The sequence below is a fragment of the Solanum stenotomum genome, chromosome 3 (genome assembly GCF_019186545.1).
Source record: "Solanum stenotomum isolate F172 chromosome 3, ASM1918654v1, whole genome shotgun sequence".
Lineage (NCBI taxonomy): Eukaryota > Viridiplantae > Streptophyta > Magnoliopsida > Solanales > Solanaceae > Solanum > Solanum stenotomum.
Window position 1 is genome coordinate 28,645,480 of NC_064284.1, and position 23,883 is coordinate 28,669,362.

The window sequence follows — 23,883 nt, forward strand, 5'->3', positions numbered from 1 at the left end:
AGATATTTTCTCAAAAATAATTTTCATTTATAAATCAAACACTAAAAAAAAAATTCGGAAAATATTTTCTACTCACCTTTGGTGAAATCTTAATGATGAATCTTCTAGACTCAGGCCAAACACACCCTAAGTGTCTACTTGTGCACACCCAAAGTTGAAAGGCATAGTTATCAGCTGAAACCAAGTTAATGGTCATGTTTATGTATTATATTTTTTCCGTAGGCGCAATATTAGAAAATGAATTAGTACACATCAATTATAGTTTATTTTTCTTTAAAGTGATTAAAAAATTAAATCACAATAATTTATTTTCTTGCTCATAGGATACATGTAAAAAATAATAGTAATAATTTGGTTTTTCAATGACTTGGATGCATTAGTAAATAGTGTCAGGAATGGAAGGTGTGATGAGGCGCCGAGATCTTCCCAGTTACTGCCGTGCAACAGACCTTGATATCCCCATTATCCAACATGTAATCAAGCAGGGGAAACATATTGTCCAAGCCCACACATTTGAAGCCCTTGAAGGGCCTATTCCGAGCTCTATGTCCAAATATCTACGCCATTGGGCCTCTTCACACTCAAATGAAAGCAAAATTAGGAGCTTCTCAATCTTTGCCAAACACACCAACATCCAACAGTCTCTGGAAAGAGGATATGAGTTGTATAGATTGGCTCAACAAACCAGTTTTATTTGTCAGCATTGGAAGCCTTGCCACAATGAGCAAGGGCCAATTATTGGAATTTTGGTATGGTTTGGTGAATAGTAAGACTAGGTACTTGTGGGTCCAGAGGCCCGGTTCAATTATTGGACTTGAAGACGACGACATTAACGTAACCATGGAATTGGTTGAAAGTACAAAGGAGAGGGGTTGTATTGTTAGTTGGGCTCCACAAGAAAAAATGCTAGCTCACCCATCAATTGGTGGGTTTTTAACTCATTGTGGGTGGAATTCGACTTTGGAAAGTATAGTAGAGGGAGTGCCAATGATTTGTTGGCCCTATTTTTTTGACCAACAAGTAAATAGTAGGTATGTTGGAGAGGTGTGGAAGCTTGGACTAGACATGAAAGATGTATGTGATAGAGCCACAATTGAGAGGATGGTAATAGAAGTGATGGATGTGAAGAAAATTGAATTTTTGGAAAGGGCAAAACAGATGAGCAATTTGGCAATAGCAAGTGTTGGTGAAGGTGGCGCTTCATACCAAGATTTGGAACGTTTAATTGAGGTTATTAGGCTTATGAGGATATAACATCCTCACATGCCTAAAGAATATTTTGGGCTCTTTAATGATGCTCTATCGGCTAATGTGCCTTCTTTCATTTGGTCAATAAATGGTGTTTAATTCTCTTTACTTTGTTTAAACAAACTCTTAATGTGAATAAATTCAATGGCTTGGATAAAATTGTATTGCTCATATGAGACTCGTCATTCTTGGGTAGTCGATCCAAGCACAAACATTACGAGATCTAAAATGTTATTTTCTCTTACGTGATTTAATTTGACATGAAATTCAAGAAGAAAAAAAAGATGACTTTTGATAAAGTTAATGTATTTGAAACTTTTAAACAATCCTACTCTCTCGACACGTGTGTTGAATGTGCTTATGTGCATATCAACTCTCATAATATACTTTATTTTTTTTATATGAAATAATACGATATTATTAAATATACTATTATGTGCATGAGAACATAAGTTAAGTCACCAGTAAATTTTATAAATCATAAATGGTTACTAATTAAAGAATAAGGAAAATTGAACTTAAATTTGTCACTCTCTTAATCATTGCTTTGACACGGCCACTTTTTTCGTGCACTATCACATCATACATAATTGGATATACACATACAACACACGCATTAAGAAACTATCTTTGTAAAAAGACATTAAAAAGACATCCTAATAGCATTATAACTTCGTTTCATTTCTTAATCATTAGAATCTATTCGAATTCCTAAATTAATACATTAGTCTCAACAATCCACTTCTTCGCTTCATGGGGGCAGCAGCGCAGGGGAGTGAATCACCTATCCTTAGCGGCACATAGAGAGTGATAAATATTGAATTTGATCCTAATCGTGTCAACTAACATATGAGGTAATACACTTGAAATTAATGAATGGCAATTAGTTAGACTAAAAAAATCCTAGTGGTTTTCTTTTCTTTTCTGTTAAAATGTGCGGAGAGGGGAAGGGATTGTTGGAATTCTTGGCTATCAAATACTAATTAAAGCTCAAGTAACCATGAAGTACATGAGATACAACTTCCACACATGTATGACATGTACATTTGACTGCCTCTTTAGTCTTCAACTATTCACAAGGCAAGGGAATAAGGTTCGACAATGCACAAAACTGTCCCATAAACTAGGACTATGAACCAGACCTGGCCTTTCAGAACTACAACTTGCCCGACTAATATAAAGGCAGCCAAGAAGGTGAAAGGAACAATACACCAACAGATTGGGCACCAAATGGGGGCTTAAGGTTAAAACCAAAATAATACTAATTTCTACACAGTAACTCGCACTAGGAGATCATCCTTCACCATATCTGCAAGCAGATTTTTTAAAGGAGCTAATAACATGAAAGCTCGTACAAAACAGGGCATACTCTCTCAACAAAACAAAGTGAGCCAATCTGATTTATCTGAAACACAATAAAGTGAAGAAATCAGAAGATTAGCAGTGAAGTACTAGATCAGATCAATTAGAATGAACATTTTTTGTTAATTCATGATTGGAAACAACAATGTTCTCTCTAGAAGCATGTCCACATGAGAATACAAGAGATAATTCTTTTGAACTCAACAGGTAGCAAAAATCAGCAGATCTGAAAGATTAGTAGGTTGCTTATGTGTGACAATACGTTATTAGCCAAGTTCTAGAAAGCAAATGAACCCAGTGTTTGCACACAATAGTAAAGACCTGACAAAAGTTATTTTGCATTCATGACTAGTCTGTTCTGACTGTAGTACAATTGGAACTCTCAACAATCTATCAATAACTGAATTAAGGAATACATCAATTTAACATTGAAAGATTCACTAGTAACCCTAAGGAGATCACAAAAAGAATGATCAGGCAATACCTTGATACGACGATGAATCTAGTTGGCATCTCGAAGGGACAACCAAATCACTCAATTAACTGGACCTCACATTAACAAAAAGTTATAATTCAAGCATGAAAACGCCATGTGGCAGGCTCAACTTTTATTGTTATCTTTAAGATTTATGAACTAGTTCCATAGTTTTTACTGTATCATAGCACAAAATACAAAGTATTATACGAACAAGTTCACATGACATAACGGTTCTCACCCTCCTGGATCATGGAAAAGTCTGAGGTATAAATCATCTCTAGTATATAATCAAAGAATTTGATTTCATTAACTCAAGGCTATCCAACAAATCCATTGATTAATGACTTAATAAACAAGAAAATAAGGAAGACACAGATGAAGCAAAAAACATCAAAATTGAGCAGAATATACAGAAAATTACCCAGTTAAGCAGGTTGAAGATCTAGCTTTAAGCTTCCATAATCAAACATGAAGAACAGCTACACTTTACGAGTACATCCTCATTAATTTAAGCATGCAGATGCTTCAGAGACAAACTGGGATGAGAGACTTGAGGACAGAAGTGTTCCACGAAAACCTTCTTCAGTTTTTCGTTCTTCCATTTTCTGGCCAGAAAGCTCATCTGAAAAGAAAGTAAATAAATTAATATAATTGATTAAGTGCAAATCTGTTTTAGTTCCTACTTTGGCAAACGATTGAATTTGGTCAGGAAAAAAACTCAGGGTGACATGGCACACTGGCTGACCACTGATGTTAACAGAAAGGCATAAACCAGAGGTTATCATGTGGACTGGTTTAATAAAATGCCAAACTAGTGGATGTTATACATCACTGCAATAGTGCAGATATAATTTTTTTGATAAGGTAATAGTGCAGATATATTATATGATGCAACACACTCTTCCATATACAAAATGTTATGTGATGTGTGGTTAATGCTAATTATGATACCTTGACATTGTAAATAATAATACAAAACAATGCAGCAACAACCTATGCACAACAGATCCAGTATAATTATGAGAATATTACATGGAGATTAGATGGCTCAATTGCAAATTCTAGAAATGACCAAGGAAAAGACTGTACGGAGAAATGTAAGAGTTGGTAAAGAATGTCATATTTAAGATACAAGACTTTTGAAGTACATCTAGAAAATTAGGACATTCCATTTGGCATAGCAGTATAACCTGCAATATCACGATGCTCATGAATCTCAGAATCTGTCACCCATAGTACATCTCCAGGGAATATATTCAGGTCAGCAAGACAAGCAGATTCGCCATCAATTACCAGAGAACCCTTGTGAAGTACCTGATTTTCCTTGACAATCTGTAAATTTTAAAAGAGATAAGTTTGTTTGCAAATCAAAAGGGAGAAGTCCATAGAAACAGACAACAGTCAACTTTGTAAGGCGAGTAAACTGCCATCACCACCAACGCGCAAAAGTCAAGCGGAAATGAACATCACTGGACTATATAACTGTTATTTTAAACAAATAACTCTACAAATGAAAGCACAACAATAAGAATTTCCAAATATGTGAAGATATGATGTCACATGTGAAAAAAGGGCAGCCCGGTGCACTAAAGCTCCTGGTATGCGCAGGGTCTGGGGAAGGGCCTATTGGTACGTCACATGTCAAAAGAAAAATTACATACCACACAACGAAAATACAGACACTATTATCACTATTAGATAAGTACCAAGAACCTAAAACCAAAATGAACTAATGCATAAGCCAGAAAAATGATCCATCTAAAGAAACAAATAATCTATACCCATGTAATCTTGTATATGTGGCCTTTTGTCATCTTATATGCCTGGGTTCAGAAATTTAGCCATGAAGGTTAACAGGCAATTTGGCCAAGGCATCTGAGTTTTCTTTCCCAAATCAGTTTTCTCAACACGATTTAAAATTTAATAAGTAACAATTTATCATATAACCGTGAAGTTTCTACAGCATCGACAAGGTGTTCCTAAAAGACATAACCGTATTATACCATTATCTCATGGCCCATGCTAGTATTTTCTTATACTGACTCCACCAATGTGAAAGAATAGCCGGTTCCAAGTATGCATAGAGGAGTGTCGTAATTGACTGACTGCCAAGAGTAAAAACAATCTAACTATGATACTCTTAAACCACTGTTCCTTTACAAGACATTCCCATCTGAAAAACTTTCAGATTTTAATATGTACACCAATAAAACTAGTACTATTCAGCAAATAAGGTTTCCCATCATAAACAATAAGTCAGCCAAGGAAAATAAATTTACAGAATACGATATATTCAAAGAGCAAAAGTGGCTAACCCCAAAAGCTTCCCATATCATCATCTTCAGCTGGTAGACAGATGTGGACCCAGAAACATTCAACTTCACTGAGTTTCCAAATGCTGTCTTCCTGGAACGCTTTGAGGTCCGTCGATTTGGTTCCAGGCTGTTCACTGATGCTTCTAGAACTGATTTTGGAGGTTCCTTGCCGCGAATGAAGCAGACACAAATATCCTCGTCGGAATAGTTAAGTTTCCTCTTTAATTCACAGCTTTTCCTTTCAGCAATGCACTCCTCACAAACCTGGAAAGTATGAAACGTAGAATTTCTCATCCATATTCAATAGAAACTCAAAAGGCTTCTTTTGACCCTTCAGCAGATGCACAGGAAAACAACTCCCAAACGGAACTCATTTTTTTGCCTGCTGATGTCAGCATGCTCCAAGGGTGTTAAAGTATCATGCAAAGAGCTTGTGTTAGATTGACATTTTAGACAAACATAGCATCAATCCTGGAAGGGCCTATAGTTTTCAATTTACAGGAGAAAACCATGCAACATGATTTCTACAACATAGAGGCAAAACCTATAATATTTGGCATTCTAGTTCTTCAGGTCTTCTCAAAGAATGACGAAGACCTTTAAATCCTAGGTGCATGACCCACTTCCTTCTGTGATAAGAGAACCCATAATCAGCTCTGGAATCATCATTATCTAAGGTATTCCACTAAATCCATTTGCATAGCATTACATTTGAATTCATTGTAAATCCATCTATAAAGTCCAGGAGATCCTGAGTTGTTAAACTGATACCATAGCTTCCATTAGACAATTACTTATTCTGGTTGCTTCCCAACACAAGGATAGGTTATGGTAAGAGATGCTCTAGACTTAGATGTATTTGCAGTACTCTCCAGCTTACAAAAATCCAGCACATAATTTAATTTAATTTTTATAACCAAGAATCTCTGAGGACTAGTGACGCACAGTTGGAAAATTATCAGACAGTAGACCTGCCCCTCTACTCATCTCCACTTAAACACCAGGCTTTTAGTTGTGGCAGGGTTTGAACTCGTGACATGCGGCTAAATTCACCCGTCACGTGTTGTGCTCTTACCACTAGACCAAAGACCTGAGGACAGAATATGACACTTAATGTTTCAAAGCTATAACTAGCAGTTATTAGGAAGCGTACCTGGGAACTTTAACCTAAATTTAATATATAGATCAATATAGCTCAATAAATTATGTCCAGGTTTAATGAAATAAAAAAAAGAACAAATGAATTTACCTCTGGTGAAATCTTAATGATGAATCTTCTAGACTCAGGCCCAACATTCGATTCGTCATTCAAATTCATATGCTCCTCAGAAATTGCCATATCTTCACTAGATCCAACAAAATCGTTCCCCAAGAAATCAACTTCAGCTGTAATTCCTTTTGCCGCTGTACCACCCCAGTCTTCACAAAACAACTTCCAATCATCGTCGGTGATAATTGTCAAAGTGTCTGTCTGAAATCCATCGCCAGAAATAAAGTACTCAGCAAAAAGATAAAACCAAAGCCACAAGTGGAAGAACATAAACATAAAGAAAAAGGAGGAAACAAGACTATGCACCTGCTTAATGGTGTACAGAGGTAAATAAAATCAGACATGACTTAATGTGCCGGAATAATATTGTAATTACTTAATGCAAACATTATGTTAATAAGCTACTGTAATGGACTTTGACATGAGCAAAAACAAGCTAAGGTGACACTATCATGTTTAAGTTACTTTAAAGACAACCAGTAATTTGAAAATACATTATATACTTACAGCAGGTGACTTCTGGAAAATACTTCCACGTTTGCAAGACAGATCAGGAGGCCTTTCAAGAAGTCTTGAATGCTGTTCACAAGAACCATGGGTTAGCTCGAAATCAGAAAAGGTTATTTCTTTACATTTCCCTAAACAAGATCTCAATAAACTATAGAGAATTATCTCAGAAGAACTTATAGGCATTTATATGCATTGCATATTTCTAGGAGCATAGAAAGCAGTCCGTTAGTCAATCTAAACACGAAGAATTCCTCGTCGCATGCAATAAGTGGAAACTTCCTCTAGGTAGAAGATAGCTAAATGCATAAAGCTTGTGCAGAGTGCCTCTAGATGGAACATACAATTGAAAAATATACCTTTTCACACATCAGAAAACCAATGACATCATCCAAAGTTTCAAGTTCAGCAGGAGCACTTTTGCCACTTGCATTAGAGTAGCTTTTCCATTTAGACAACCAAGAAGATGGTAACAAGTAGTATCTGATACCAGGAAGAATTGGTATGCCTTTACCCATTGCTAACTTCTCATGACTTTGCCGTTGCTTGAGCTTAAACTCCCTGTATCATATAAACACTGTAAGCAACTAGGTAATTCTAACTTCATTACTTTAATAAGTTGATACAGGACCTTAGAGTATCTTCTAAGCATGCAACTTCAGTGAGTTGAATGCTGCATTGAGTACAGGGCACAGAGTCCGAAAGAAAAGTTGAACAACCCACAGAATCATCAGGTTTTACTGCCATAGCTATCTCACGAGTAAAATTCCAAAGAGTCTCGGGTATCAGCACACGTCTAGCACCAGAAGCTTGTTCGGGCATCAGCTGTCCATGAGGACACCTTATTGAAGCTGTTGGTCCAGCATCAGCTTCACAAGGAGAGTCTACATTTTTCCTTCGGAGCCACTGTTGTAACCTACAGAGGAACCATATGAAAAAGGGTGGTTCAACAAAAATGGTGACCTAAAGCAAAGTTTCAATTGGATTTGTTAAAAAAAAAGACAATAACTTCATACATATAATTTCATTTGAAGTCTATTTTTCTAGTTTTCTTTTTCACTTTTTGCTGCTTCAATATGCTTGATGTAATGCTTTAAATTTTAGAAAAAATAAAAAAGAGAGTTAGCAATTTACTTTGAGCTCTCTTATTTTTATGGAATTGTTTCTGTGATTAGGAAAAAGGTCAAGGAAATATAAAAGATTAAAAGAGAAATTGCACGTTATTCGAAGAGAAAGGTAAAAGAGAATAAAAATAATGTGGACTCATTGATGATGTTGGTTGTATCAATAAATGAGGCACAAAAATATTGTTTACAGGTATGGTTTTGGGATTCCCACAAGGATACTTCTTTTTCCCAATTTATGTGGCACAGTTCGATTTCGAGAGTCAAACTTTTCAATTTTAATTGTGAATTTGGATGTGGCATCTTTAAATTTTATGAATTTTCATAAAAAAAATTTACATATTTGGAGACTATGTATAGAGTACTACAAGTCACAATAATTGATAATTCAAAACCAAAAAACTTGTTTGACTCTAGAAATACAAAAGGTGTTATATAAATTGGAACGGAGGGAGTATTTTCTTTCACAAGTTATGCAGAGACAATTCCATCTTTCCTTTTTGTTATTATGAGAAATTGTACTTGTCTTTAAGACGCTAAATGTTTTTTTCAAAAAACAAAGTATGATTTTAAGTTATATAACTGCTAGTGTAAACAATTTTTATATTATTAGATCATATTTACATGTAGTAGGTAATATCTTATTTTCAAGATTTTGAATCTCACATTTTAAGGAGGCTTACTTATAGGTTAGATAACCTAATAGCATAACAAAATATCTATACGAACAATGTATAAAACTTAAAATTTAGTATATACACATATTAGGAAAATTTGGGGCCCCTGAAAATATGGGGCCTAAAGTAGCAACTTTAGTTGCTTCACCCTTCAGTTGGCACTGCATGTGAATATCAATAGGTATCTTTTAAACAGAGACTAAGATGAGTTGAGAACATAGGAAACACAAGATGATGCAATTGACACATTGCATGAATAGCTTCAATATCACACACATTCTTGAAATTTAGATCAAGACAGTAAATGATAGCTCAACCAAATGGAATAATGTACAAAATTAAAGAAGTTATAACAAGCTGTGAGTATTAACAGTTAGTGAGACCAAAAGGTAAGAAAAATTAAACCAAATGTCCCTTGTGTTAAACATACGTCAGATATAACATGCTGTGTGATGCACGAAGTTTTCTTCAGAAAGATCATTTCCAATCGTTTTGTACCATTTCTTATAGGAAGTAACTAGAGGATGCAGGTTATGCTAGACTGTGTTACTGTTTTATTGCATCAGCAGATAGTATTTAAAATATACTCTTTCTCACAGGCACAATTAACAACACTTTTATTCAAACAACTTCTGCAGCACTAAGATGGTGACAGATATTCCCTCATTAGACACATCTATACAAGTTTAAAACAAAGAATACATTACGTAGATGTACCATGGCTTTGATATGTAGTACAACTTCTCGTCTACACAATCACCCGCAAGGGCTGCTTCTGCAAATTCTTTCATTAATGTTCTTCGATCCCGGTAGTTATCTGCAAGGGCCATTGACTGAGCCACTCCAAAGAGGCAGTCAACGCAGTAATCATCCTTGGCCAGCACTGGTCCTCCACCATACTGGGATTGCAAGTATCAGATCAATATCAGAGAAAAACAGATTGCAACTGAAAACTAGTAAAGGAGAATATCATGGAAATCATAAAGCATCGATATTTTTCGAAGTCTTGAAAGGAAATCAGCAGTTGCAGAGTAATGGTTGTTGAAGGTATCACAAAAAAACTCAAAATGCTTACGCAAAACAGTAAAGAATCTAATTTCATAAAATAATACCTTAGAGAATAGCATGGTCCAAGCTTCACTAGACAGACGTTTCATAGAGCCAATCTTTGAAACTGGTACTTTCCCATGTGTGCATTGTATGGAACTGTTATCAATGATTCTGTAATACAACAAAAACTATTACTAACTACAAAATAGGTCTTTTACCTCGAGAGATTGTTTGGTTCATGAACTAGTTATAATGGGAATTATAGTAAGAAGATCATTAGCAGAGCAACAAATAATAAAGCATAACTTGTTATGCGTTGCAAAATAATATGTACATTGTTACATAGTGTTGACAATACCAAATTCAAGAATTATCTTAAATGTATTTTTGACGTTTTAGGTACTCTTATTTCAGATATTTACTAATAAAAAAACATATTCTAATTTCACATTCAATCTTGCATTACAATATTGATTTCCGCATAACTTACACGAATACTCTCTCTGTCCCACGTTATATGATGCACATTCCTCTTTAGTCTGTCAGAAAAGAATAATATCTTCCTATACATAGAAACAATTTAACTTTAACTTCTCATTTTACCCTTAATGTGATGATTTATAGTCGCACAAATATATATGGCTTGTATTAATCACAAGTTTCGAAATTCTTCCTTTCTTAAACTCAATGCCTCGTCAAATTGTATCAAATTAATGGGGATGAGGAAGTAGCATTTATTCCCGAAATTAAACATTGTATTTAGTAATGCTAACACAGTATTTTATACTGAGAACCAATTATTGTATTGGAAACTCTCATTTTTTATTTTTTTTATTTTTTGAGAATTAGTACTGTTTGGAAACCTCTCATTTTTATGCTGAGATTAAAACAAAAAAGCCTTTCAACAAACCAGCTACTCATAATTTAGCATATCCTCTACATACCAAGCAAGAACAACACCAACTAAATATAGGATAGTCTTTAACAATCAAATCTGATGACTGAAACCTTAATCATTGCATACTTTAGACCACTGCATTAAGCATATATTAGGGCAGTAAATCATCTTATTCTAATTTAAACTGAATGTAATAGTTTCACTTATCCAGGCTTAATTTGACTACATCTAAACACTAGTTATATTTTTTTAATCAGTATCTAAATCAAGTGCATTGAGAATATGTTGATGTTATACGGTACGAGTGAGACGGGGTTTAAATAATGATATATGTATTGGTTTGGAAAGTAAAAGAATAAAAAAAATTTATGTAATGATCTAAAAGAATTAATAAAGGGGTTGACTGGGCCCAGTGTTTTAGATGGCGACAAGGGTTTGCCTCGCCACAAGGCGAGGCGAGCGGCAAGGCGCTCGCCTTTTTGAAGTGCGGCACCAATTAATACCAAAAAATTAGAATATTTAATTGCATATGTAAATAATCAAAATCTCAATAGCAATAACATATTAGCAAATATTTTAATTCAAAAACTGAAAATAGATAGTACATACTAAAATTCTAGAACTTGAATGAGAAAAAAACAAAACAAAAGTCAAAACAGAGGTAGAAGTGATTCTGAAGTCCGAAGAAGAAGGAAAAAGAAACCAAGGAAGAAGAAATATGTATTGGTTGGACTTTGGAGTAGCCGGAAAAGTTTGGCTGGTTGCCGGAGGAGTGTAGTCGTAAACCCTAAAATTACCTTTTAACTTTTAAAACCCTAAATTGGTCGCCTTTTTTTAAGAAAATACAAAAGGTGATGCCTTTCTCGCTTTTCTTGCCTCTCGCCCTTTGTCGCCATGGTGTCGCCTTTTGAAGATCGTCTCGCCACAAAGCTAAAGGCGATGAGGGGTCGCCTCACCTCTCGCCATTGGCGACGAGGCGATCGCCTTTCACAACAAAGGGCCTGGGCCAAGCCCATAATGCCAAAATGTGGCTTTTCTTGTCTCGCGTTAAAAGGAGAACAAGCAGCAAACTTTAAAACAATTTGAATTATAAGCATAAGCTAATTCACGGCAGCTTCTGTGAACTTTAAGCGCAGCCTTTCTTTTGACTTCACGGGTCATCCCATTAACGCAGGTAAGGAAATTTTTGTCCCTCTTTAGTTTCACTTCTATTCTCTTTATTAAATTGCTTATTCTACTGTAGAGATGATTAATTTTAATTGCAAATAAAGCTAAGGCTTAGAATGGTAAATAGAAGTCCGAATAAATGAAGAAGATGAAATCTTTGACTAGGTATTGAATTTTATGTTTGGGAATATTATTAGTCTTGATTCCAACTAATTTAGACACTTACTTGTTTCTGCAAATCGGAAAGCACATGTCCATGTAGAAAACCATGTTTTTGCTCCTCGTTACAAACCAAACTTATGAAATTACATTTGCACTGTTAGCATGCCATTATCAATTGTTCCGCTACCTTTTAACAGTTGGATGCATTTCCAATCCTTTGTTGCATCCTAGGGTAATTTAGTGGGCGTTTGTCCATGAAAACCAAATATTATTCACATTCCATGTGTTGGTGAAAGAAAAATTCTTAGGGGGCGTTTCTTAGTTGATTAGAATTATGTAGATATTAGTAGTACATGGATTAGTTATGATTAAATCTATGTAAATTCCCTCATAACTTTCACATGTATTATTTATGTGGGTTTCTGAATTGCAAACTGAACACCGTATTAATTTTATACATGAATAACTTATCTCCTAACCAACTACCAAACGTGGTATTACTGATGCAAATTTTAATACCTACATAACTCATCTACGAACCAGCTATCAAACAACCCCTTAAGTTAGAGGATTTGAGATAATGATCTTAATTGAAGTGAGCAAAGTTTTTTTTTTTAAGCAGGTAAAAGATTTTATTAAAAATACCACCGAAAAAGGAGAAACCTACAAAATATGGTTCTCTAGAAGACACTCAATCCTCTATGCAAATAGGAACTATATGGGTGCACACCAAGAGAAAATAAGGGATCCGAGATTACCCCTCAAATGAGCAAAGCCCACTCCAACCCTCAAAGCTTTAATAGTCAGTTAGAATTTTCTTTTTCATTTTTGACAACTGGTGTGCTTATATTATCATACTTTCAAACATTTTTGGTTTATGAATCCTTCCACTTCTATAAAAGGAGTTATAACCAGTGGCGAATCTAGAGCCAAAAAAAAGGGCATCCGCACCCGTGGTCTTTTCGTAAAATTAGATATTTTATATGTATATTTTTTAAGATTTTGTATAATATTATATTCTTGCACCCGTACTGCAAGAAGTCTAAATGGTCCATATGGTTAAATGTTGAGCTTTTGACCTTGAGGATGAAGGATCAATTCTCACTTCAATACATTCTACTTGGTGCACCCATGTTCGAAAAATCCTAGATTCGCCTCTGGTTATAACTATAGAATCTTATTCATGTTTCAAAATTTCTTCATCAACAGCTTTGTTTCAAAGTCTTCTTCATCAACAGCTTTGTTCCAAAGTCTTCTTCATCAACAGCTTTGTGTAACTTTGATTCAATCTCCAACTTTGTATGTTTTTACATTTTCTTAATCTTAAAATTTATCTTTTGTGTTTCATGTTGTGGATTTGAAGAAGACAATAGTAATTGTTATGCCATCTCAAGTTATTTATCTTAAATATAATTTAACTTAGACTGTTTCCTTTAGTTGAATCTAATATTGATATTATATGATTTAAAAGTTGTGTTATTTCCAACTCAAAGTATATTAGATGATCCAGTTTCTACAGTAGATATCCTAGGATCATTGTAAGATGAGATAGGATTTAGTGTTGGTCTATTGCTTTTACTCTTTTGGATGTAGATTCAATGATGTAATTTTTGCTTCCAGCATAAATTTATATATAGTCTGTTATCGTGTCCAAAAAAAAAAAAAAAACATTATGTCTTCATATGATCATATCTCAAAAATGTTACATTAATTCTTATTATCAGTATATTGCTTTAGTTTAAACTAGAAATTGATACACTTTAAAATGTCAGCTTTTTTTCGATTGTTTGGTCCAGTGGAACTTACAAGTTACAAAGAAATAAAAGATAATAGCGCCAGAAGTGAAAGAGAGGGCAGAGCAGAGCATTAGATAACACAGGGGCATTTCTATATTCAAACTTTTAGGACAGACCAAGGATTATACGTGAAATACTCAGAACGGTATTGCTAAAGTAGTGTTGCTGTAAATAAAAATAACTTTCTCTGCCATGAAGCTGATTTGTTGTGGACTACTCTACTTGGGTTTTTACTGCTCATTTGAAGTAGTTAATAGTTATCCCATGTTTGTATTGTTTAGTCATTATCAATTTATTATTAGCTAGTCATAAGCCGAAAACACAACCAAAAGGACAAGAACCAAACCAATGATTTTTGTTTTATATGGTTTGGTTTTAGAAATTAAAAACCCGACTAAATTGGTTTGGTTTTTGATCAAAAACTCAACCCAAACCAAACCATGAACACCCCTAGCTACAATATACAAGCACAAGTATCGAGTAAATCTAGTAACCTACCCAACAAGACCATTGCAGATGGGCTCCTAGTGAGTATTGTAACTGGGCTCACCAGATTTTTACTCTTAACACCTCATCTATTCATTACTCAGTGATACATGTAGAACTAAGCACAACTAAGATTTTCTGACAAGTGACAACAGCATTCACGTAAATAGAAGGAACAAGTTCCACAAAGAAAGAATATATTTTCGTTTGTCTACTACCTTATAAAGATTTACCCATGAGACGAAAAGGAAAATAAAAGGCCACTACAAGAATTGAAACTTACGATGGCACGATGTTGTCCGCCCATAGACGCAGCCAGTCCATAGATATCCAAAAGTAAAATTCCTCAGGTGATTGGACTGCAGCTTTAGAAAGGATTGAACGTACCTCCAGCCTCCGTTCCGTGATGCAGTTCACCTCAGACTCCTTCTTCATTTTGTATTGCTCACACGAGTCGACATATGAGTCATTCAGTTTTTCTACCTCCTCATAGAGGTGGGGTGGAAGATGACTATCAACTTCCGAAGATGTACAAGCCTCTTTTTCCGCTATATAACCACTAGAGTCAATTGGCATTTTATCACAATTCTTTGGACGTCTAAGGACATACATCAGCATATAAGCATCACAAGACGAGAAGGTCTTCACTTCAGTGACATCAGTCTTTGAGGCTTGCCGCTCCCCAGCATCAGGCCCATTCCCATTCTCAATAATTACATCAGAAGAAGAGTGGTCAAGTTGCTCAGTTTGAGAAGGCTTGACCGCAGAATGTGATGAACCTTTACCAAATGGCTGACAGCCTAAATTTGAAACATGTTCGTCATCAAACTCCCACCATTGCTGTGTATTCTCATTTTTAATATGCGCTACATAGTGGCCACTATTTGCAGCTGACCCTTTGTGGATCAGTATAGCTGATAAGTCATATATTAGTTCTGATTGGAAATGCTCAGATATCCTTCGTGTCATATTCAGCTCTTCAGGAAAACAAAATGCAGATGAGATTTTCTTCCTCGTTGTAGTCTAAGAAAATAACGTGCATATCAGAAAGAGCCAACAAAACATATAAAAACATCTAATAAATAAATGAATAAATCAACTTCAGCTAGAATATTGGTAGTGAAGCAAAATCATTTCAAGAGTCAATTTCTTAATAATAAAGGATTATTCTAATTTTTTTCAATATTCAACTCAAATAATACATGTACTAAAAGTTAAGGAGCTGGGAAGGGTACAACAACAACTACAAGCACAATTGCGCTTCAATCCAAAACAAGTTGGTTGACTATATGAATTCTTATTGACCGTGTTTCTCCATTTAAATCCATGTCAGGACAACATTATACAAAATAAAGTAAAAATAAGAAGTACCCCCTTTGTTCACTTTTACTAATCCATTTTGAACTTTGCATGCCCGAAACAATGATTTATATAAGTATTTTACCATAATACTCATATTAATTGATGTGCAGTGTTAGGTCTTGGCAAATGATTCGGGGAATAATGTTGAGGGTAAAACAAGAAAATAATTAATTTTCTTGATATGTTAAAGCGACGAGTAAAAGTGAAAATCTATTTTAAAATACTAAACAAGTAAAAGTGAATGGAGGGAGTAATACAAATTCTTTGTACCTTTTTATTTTATCATCTTTTTATTTTTTGAAAAGAGAAGTTCTCTATATTTTCTATTGGCATAAAAATCTCAGATAGGGCTGAAAAAACTCATAGAAAGCATAAGACCTTAAACAAATGTACTTACATAACTAAAACATATTCTCTATTAATTGGTATCATCCATATAGATCTTTTTCTTCCATTGTGGGAGCTTGGAAGGGTAAAAGCATTTACAAGTTATTTCTAATCAAGAGCCCACTAGAGTCTCTAAATGTTCTATTGCCACATCCAACATCTCAAATTCTATGGAAGTCATCAAGCATGTAATTCATCACCTACAACATTGAACTATGACCAAACAGAAGAAGAGAGTCCGCTGCACATCTGGCATAAAATGCTGCAAGAAAGCTCTACATCTAGAAAAGAAATTTAACAAACTTCCTGCCATGAAAAATGAACTCACAATTCCCAGCAGAGAAAACAAAAGGTTCATGCCAGAGCAATGATAGCACCATTACCAACCTCTAGAGACCATTATGGTAAATTATTCAATACTAATAATCGCATGTAGCAACTTCCTTATGTACTCTTAAAAAATAACTAGCATATACCGGTGAGACACTTAAAAATAATATACATACATTTGGAAGGAAAATGCAACGCTTGAGCTGGAAATTCAGGACTGCAGGCAGAGAGCGCAATTTAATGCTACGAGTAGCATCAACTCGGGTGGCACATGAATCACAATAATATTGATTATCTCCATGAAGCTCCTCTATGCTAAGATAGTCATCTAGACTCTCATCTAAACTCTTCAAACCCTTGACGTTCAACTCCAGCTCATAGAAGTCCTCAATTTTTGATGAAGCTTCAGATTCATTTCCACATTTTGAACACCTATACATTAATAAATTATCCTTTAGAATCTTCTGACGACTCCAAAACATAGATGCAGAATTAACCACAGAAGTAAACGAACAGATTGCTTCAAATGTACAAGTAAAACAAAGGCCGACATAACAAAGGTGACAGTCATATAAAAAATCTGATGAACCCTGAGAGCGAGAAGAATAAAACCAAGAGAATCCAGGATGACAAACTCCTTGACAAGAGATGTACATTATTCAAGGTGAACTTGACATACAGTTAGCATTTGCATTGCATTAGAAAAGAGGGAATGGAGGCATCACAAAGTAAATGCAACAAAAGCTCTTCCTGTGCTAGCTGGCTATTAGTAATTCCTTGTTTTCTTTTTCAAGAAGGGGACAGACACTTTTTGGTGTCCATGCACATGCAGTCAATATGTTTTTGAAATGGCCAACCAATTACTCAAACCTGTTTACATCCAAGTATATAGCCACAGCAAAATCTGTTTGACGAAATTGATTATAGGGAAATGACTATTTAAGCACCTAACTGGGAGAACTGGGTGGACTGGACAGGGAATAAGTTCCAAATCACACAATCAATTCAACTAAACACAAGTATCAGCCAAAAGCTTCTTACTAATAATAAGTAATTGAGACCATGCATTATACTGGTTAATAGTAACAATCTGAAAAACTTACCCTAAAGAAGTAAAAGATACAGCACATGAATCTAGGAGACTTTAAAGTTAGTAATTTTGTATGAAGGTGCTCTTCTCTTCCATCTTTGACAAGATAGGTCAGGCTCATAATAAAACTTCTCCACTATACAACTTGCTAGATGAAAAAAACTTCCTATGTCACTAGATACCAGAGTAGCAAATCTTATCAGATCTTTTCACCTTTCAAAGTTCTTTCTTGGGAAATTTTTTTATTTGGACAAGTAGCTTTAATCAAATGAACCAGTTCATTTATGCAAATCATCAAGGAAAAGTAGAGTCTACAAATTGGCTATGTGCTTCACCAGAGAGTGGAGACATTGTTCTTAAGTGTGAGCTCTAGATATGATGCATTAAGATTAAGGTCTCCTTTTATCTTTAGTTCAATGCTCAGTCACGAGTGGTTTCTGAACCCCTTTTGTTGGTAATTCAGAGCGAACACACTAAAAGCCTCATGCAACAGTCAGAGATCTCCCTCTGCCTTTAATATATGAATAAACCGGAAATTTGTTGTTACATTGCCATTTCAGTTTTAATAGAAGAGAGATGAGGTTACTTATATTAAATTCAAGGAAATTTTTCTCATACATTCGTGATTGCATCAAAAACTCCAAAATACAATGGAAGGCACTACAGATTCATCCCTTCTCTATTCAGAAGTTTTAACTCTTCATTACAGAAAATAATGAGAAAATATTATGAGTGCCCTCCACAGCTCATGATCTAGTCCAGAAAAAAAGAAAAAGACAAAAAGATTAAACTAATCTGTCAATTATATCAAAAATTAAGTAAATAATAGAAAATTCTGGAGTCATAAAAGGGGTAATGTAATCGACTCAAAGTATGAAAAATATCATTATAAAGCGACAGATTTAGTATTGTTAATTTAAGTCTGGACTTACATAGTCACATGTGACACACCTCCACGGAAAAGATCTTGGACAATTGTTCTGGCCTTCAACACACTAGACCTACTCAGACATCGCTCAAGCAGAGAGAAGAGCAAGGTCAGAAACTCATGACTGTCCTGCTGAACGCCATTATCTAGCTCCAGAGTTTGGATAAATGGAGCAGAATCAACAAAAGCCATTTTGTACAAATGTAACTTTGCAAACAGTCGTGCTAGTTGGTCTAACACTGGTTGTTGTTTCAAAACATCTGGTTCAATAGAGAATACACCCTCCCTGAATGACTTATTCATATACAGGCATTGCAGAATACTGTTAGCATAGCATGTAGCACCCAGATTTGTCAACCCAGCAGGTGTCTCCGGGGAAGCACGACAATCATCTGAAGGATCAGAACCAAGAGCATTGACCACTTCGGATGTTTTCTGCCATAACCCAGATTTACGATTACCATTTTGCGGTGGAATCAATCCACAAAAGCAATTGGGATTATCTTTGGTGTTGATACGACATCCTTGGCAAGCAGGCTTCCATATCATGTACAGCTGATTAACATCATCTTTTGTCACCTGCCTGGTAGATAGAACATTTCTACAAAGCAGACAACACAAAATACCAACTGATAAATACAAATAAACAACCAAAGACACAAAGGAGAGATAATAAATAAGTTGGGTTATCCTTGATAGACATTATAACGCCACTTAGGTCCAGCATTCAATTATTCAGCTATTACGGTATTTATGTTGCTCCAAAAGAAAGCAAAAGAGCACAACAAGTTGAAGTAGGAATTATATACTTGAGTTAGGGGCTTATAATAGAAAAACACAAAGTTGGGTATAGTAGTTAATTTTTCCTATGTAGATCATAAAAGGGGTAAGAGGATGAATCTCTCAGCTCAATAATTGAGTTCCCTATGTAAAACGATAGATTTTAAGAAACATCAGCAAGGGATGATCTTATTTGCACCTTTTCACATTCAGCACCAAACACAGGGCCTGGTCATGAATCTAGGCTCTGAATTAGGATTACTCAATTGAACTCTCTTCGATTCTTTAATCTTTGTGACTACAGTCTGCTATTATCAAAAAAATTATTCTATTGAACATTGATCGAACAAGAGATTTGAAGTTTGTTTAACAGAAACATACAACTTTTAACTCAACTAAAAGTTACCTTTATCAAAAAAAAAAAACTTTTAACTCAACTGTGTTCTTTTTAGATAAAGTAATTACTTGTTGATATTGTGGAAACTACATGTAGGAAAAGCATACCCTGTATTTTTTATTCAATATGTTGTAGTAATTTTTTAAAAAAAAACTCAGTATGTTGTACTAATAAACGACTGAAAGTTATGAAATGACAACAATAGCAATTTTTCAAAGATGCATGGGAGACGGTGGGAAATGACTTAACAAAAGGGGTACTAGAATTTTTCAAAACAAGCAAAATACATAGAGCCTAGAGGCATTAATGACACGATGATTATGCTCATCCCTAAAGTCTCACATGTGGATAATGTAGGAGACAACAGACCCATATCATGCGGTAACACTGTGTATAACGTGATATCCAAAATGCTTTGCAATAGAATGAAGAACATACTGCCTGAAATAACTTCAACTAACCAGAGTGCATTTATAGGAGAGAGAAATATTGCTCAGAATATCTTGATGTCAGGATCTGGTTAGGCTATACAGCAGGAAAAACACCACGAGGAGCTGTTTGATCAAAATAGACCTTAAGAAAGCATATGATTCTATCGAGTGGGAATGTATAGAAGAGATGTTATACAATCTGAACTTTACGTACAAATACATCAAGTGGGTTATGGAATGTGTGACTACACCACAACATTCCATTGTCCTAAATGCTGGAGGCTATGGCAGAATCAAGGGAGCACGAGGGCTGAGGCAAGGGGATCCCATATCACCCCTTCTGTTTGTGCTATGTATGGAATACTTCTCCAGGATCACGAATGGGTTGCAACACAACAGAACTTCAGGTTTCACACGAAGTGTAAGAGCTTGCGCCTAAATCACCTATGTTTCGCTGATGATATGCTTATTTTCAGCAAAGGGGATCTGGAATCAGTATTGCTCGTGTTAAGGGGGCTAAAAACCTTCTCAATGGCATCAGGTTTAACCACAAATGCATCAAAATCAAGCATTTTCTCAGCTAAAATGAATAAACTGGAATTGGAGGATATTTGCGAACTAACAGGGTATAAGAAAGGGAAACTACCATTTAAATACTTGGGTATCCCTATATTGGCAAAGAGGCTCTCGGCAATTGATTGTGAAGCTTTGATCAGCAAGGTGAGTAGTAGAGTGAACACATGAGGTTCCAAAAACCTACCTTATGCAGGTCGAGTACAACTTGTAAATTCAGTCCTGATTCAAGTACTCTTATTGGACTGCTATACTAATATTGCCTAACAGAATAATGAAGAGAATCACCGCAATTTAATGTAACTTTCTATTGACTGGTCAGCTCCACACCAATAAATCCCCACTAATAGCCTGGGACTTGTTGTGTAGGCCAAAGAAAGAGGGAGGGCTGGGATTATAGAAGGGTTAACATGGAATGAATCAGCCATGGCAAAGTACGTCTAGCATATTGCAAACAAAGAAGACACTATGTGGGTGAAATGGGTAAATCATGTATATCTGAAAGGTACGGATTGGTGGCAGTATAATGCTCCTCAAGATTCATGTTGGTACTGGAAGAAAATATGTGGACTAAAAACATAATATGCATCCGGATATGTTCAGAATGGGTGGCTCAAAAGAGCAGGGAAATACACTGTCAAGAGTGGCTATATGTGGAGAAGGGGACATGGAGAGGAATGGCCATTCTGGAGAGGGGTATGGAATACCAGTAGTGTCCCTAAGCATCAATTCATATGTTGGTTAGTTATGCATGGAAGATTACTAACCAAAGAACGAACTGAAGGTAATGGGGCTGATCACTGATGTGAAATGTGAACTGTGTGGAAGCAAAGATGAGAATATAGAGCATTTATTCTTCAAATGTGCCTTCTCTCAAGCCTAACAAGCATAATGAAGTGGCTTCAAATAAATATGGTTTAGCAAGATATACGCGGATGGTGGAACAGAATTGATAGAAAGGCTGATGGGAAAGTAAGCAAAGCATTCCTATGGACAATCACAGCAGCAATTATCTATCACATATGGGGAGCGAGAAATGAAGCATGCTGGAAACAACGAGTCCCAAGACCAATGACAGTTTGCAAGCAAATACAAATGGAATGTACACACAAGATACTTGAGGTACTAAATAGAAAACACACATGTAAAGACAGACAATGGATAGAAAATAGATTGAAAAGAATGGGAGAATAGCAGTGATTAATGGGAGATGCAGATAGGATAGATAGCCTAGAACTAGCTAGGCTAATATCTTTTGTTTGTCTTTAGGACCTGAATTGAATGTAATCCTGGTGTTGCTTTTGTGAATAAGAATATGTTGGTTTGTTAGACCCAAAAAAAAAACAATAGCATAATCTCGAACAACAAAAAAATTAGGCTATTGTTTTTTTTTTTTTTGGTCTAACAAACCAACATATTCTTAGTCACAAAAGCAACACCTGGATTACATCCAATTCAGGTCCTAAAGACAAACAAAAGATATTAGGATGAAAAGAGCAGAAAGAATTTTCCTTGAAAAACACCTTAAAATCTCAACAACAAAAAAATGCAGGATATAGAGTCAATAAAATCAGCTCAGCCCTCAAACTGCAACATTAAATCAGTAGATTCTACACCAAGAAAAAAATTTGAATGAAAAATACTGCTATAAAATCAGAAAATCATTTTATACCCAAAATAGACCAAAATGGTTACACCAGCTTGCTCAAGTTGCAAATTCGATCAAAATCAATTCAATGTAATTGAGCATAAATAAATGTATAATTTATCCAGAAAACATAACAACAACAACAACAACAATCAACGTGAAAATAATTTCACCTGTAAATTTCAGCAGCGACATCCGCACAATCATCGCCTCTATTCCTTTTACCTTTACTGCGAGTATTCGGCCGCTGATGTCCCATTTTCACAGCAGAAAAAATTAAATCGGCAGAAAATCAGCAATTCAGTTTCGATTGAGCTTCTTCTGATCAACAATAAAATCGTCTAGCTTACGAAAAATTATTCTAAAATCTCAAAAAATAATTAGTCTTCAAGTGAATCGAAATTCATAATCCTCGAGGATTAAAGCTCGATTTTTTGCTGGTACCTGAGAGTTTTGGGAGTATTTTTAGGGTTTTTTTAAAATATATTTATATTTGATGGGGGGAAAGTCTTTCCAGTTACCATATTTATTCTTATTTTTTTCTTTTTTCTTTTATTTTTTGGGTGGTTTTAGGAGGGAAAGATAAAATATTCCACTAATATTGGATTATCGTTAAACCCAAGATTATTGGGAGTAATAAAGAAAATTACAACTTGTTCTTGGGACCTAGAATTGAGTGATACACAAAATTCTTAAAATGGTGAATAAATAAAGTTATTTTGTAAAAAAAAAAAAAAAAAAAAAAATCCATGTTGAATGTGTATATTTCGCTTAAAATTATCAAAATAATATTTATTTATTAAAATGGATTTTATAAATATATATTATAAAATTTATACAAACTAATTAAAAAATATTATAGAACATTATGGGGAAAAAAAACGTAGATAAATATTGCTAGCTATTTGTTGTAAGCTTGTTTGGAAAAAAAAGCCTAATGACTATTTTATTGTTTCGCTCAAATTAGAATCATCCTTACAAAATAATAAATGAACTTACAAATATAAGAAATTTGAACTATCTAAAATTTAATATGGATAATTTGTTATGTCCTATTTGTTCCTTGTTTTTAAATGTGAATATGTTATAAATTTAATCTTGCAAATATGCTTTCCTTTTGGCATTTTATAGTCAATGTTGTTTATATCTTGATATTTTTGTGTATTTGTCTTCTCCTAGATTGATTTGTAGCCAGTGTTATCTATTGCATTTTTTTGTTACAAATTCTGCATATCATATTTTATATCGTCTGGCTCTTTTCATTATTTTTTTATAAGTTGATTTGGAGTTACTGTATTTGTTATGATTAGAAACTTAACAGGTTTTTTTTTTGGACATTTGATAGTGGAAAGTTTTTAGGTTGCATTTTCTTTCAATATTTCCTTGTATCAACCTTTGTGATTGTTTTAATCATGTC

The 23,883-nt window shown here is 34.8% G+C and overlaps 3 protein-coding genes and 1 pseudogene across 4 annotated transcripts in view; 3 read left to right on the top strand and 1 right to left on the bottom strand.

Moving 5' to 3' along the window:
- LOC125859461 (uncharacterized) overlaps positions 1–23,883 on the top strand; it is an 819,298-nt gene that overhangs the window by 626,757 nt on the left and 168,658 nt on the right. The gene's annotated exons all lie outside the window — the stretch shown is intronic.
- Positions 1–23,883, top strand: part of LOC125859444 (probable pectinesterase/pectinesterase inhibitor 51) — a 578,280-nt gene that overhangs the window by 381,518 nt on the left and 172,879 nt on the right. The window lies entirely within an intron of this gene.
- Positions 396–1,400, top strand: LOC125858837 (7-deoxyloganetic acid glucosyltransferase-like; annotated as a pseudogene).
- Positions 2,268–22,947, bottom strand: LOC125859435 (ubiquitin carboxyl-terminal hydrolase 26). The gene is made up of 14 exons (XM_049539186.1): positions 22,640–22,947; positions 18,642–19,238; positions 16,796–17,051; positions 14,824–15,563; positions 10,094–10,202; positions 9,699–9,880; positions 7,812–8,096; positions 7,540–7,741; positions 7,181–7,252; positions 6,653–6,874; positions 5,404–5,667; positions 4,279–4,420; positions 3,510–3,710; positions 2,268–2,653 (listed from the first exon to the last, which is right to left on the bottom strand). The coding sequence occupies exons 1-13, from the start codon at positions 22,723–22,725 to the stop codon at positions 3,592–3,594; spliced, it is 3,276 nt and encodes a 1,091-aa protein (XP_049395143.1). The 5' UTR covers positions 22,726–22,947; the 3' UTR covers positions 2,268–2,653; positions 3,510–3,591.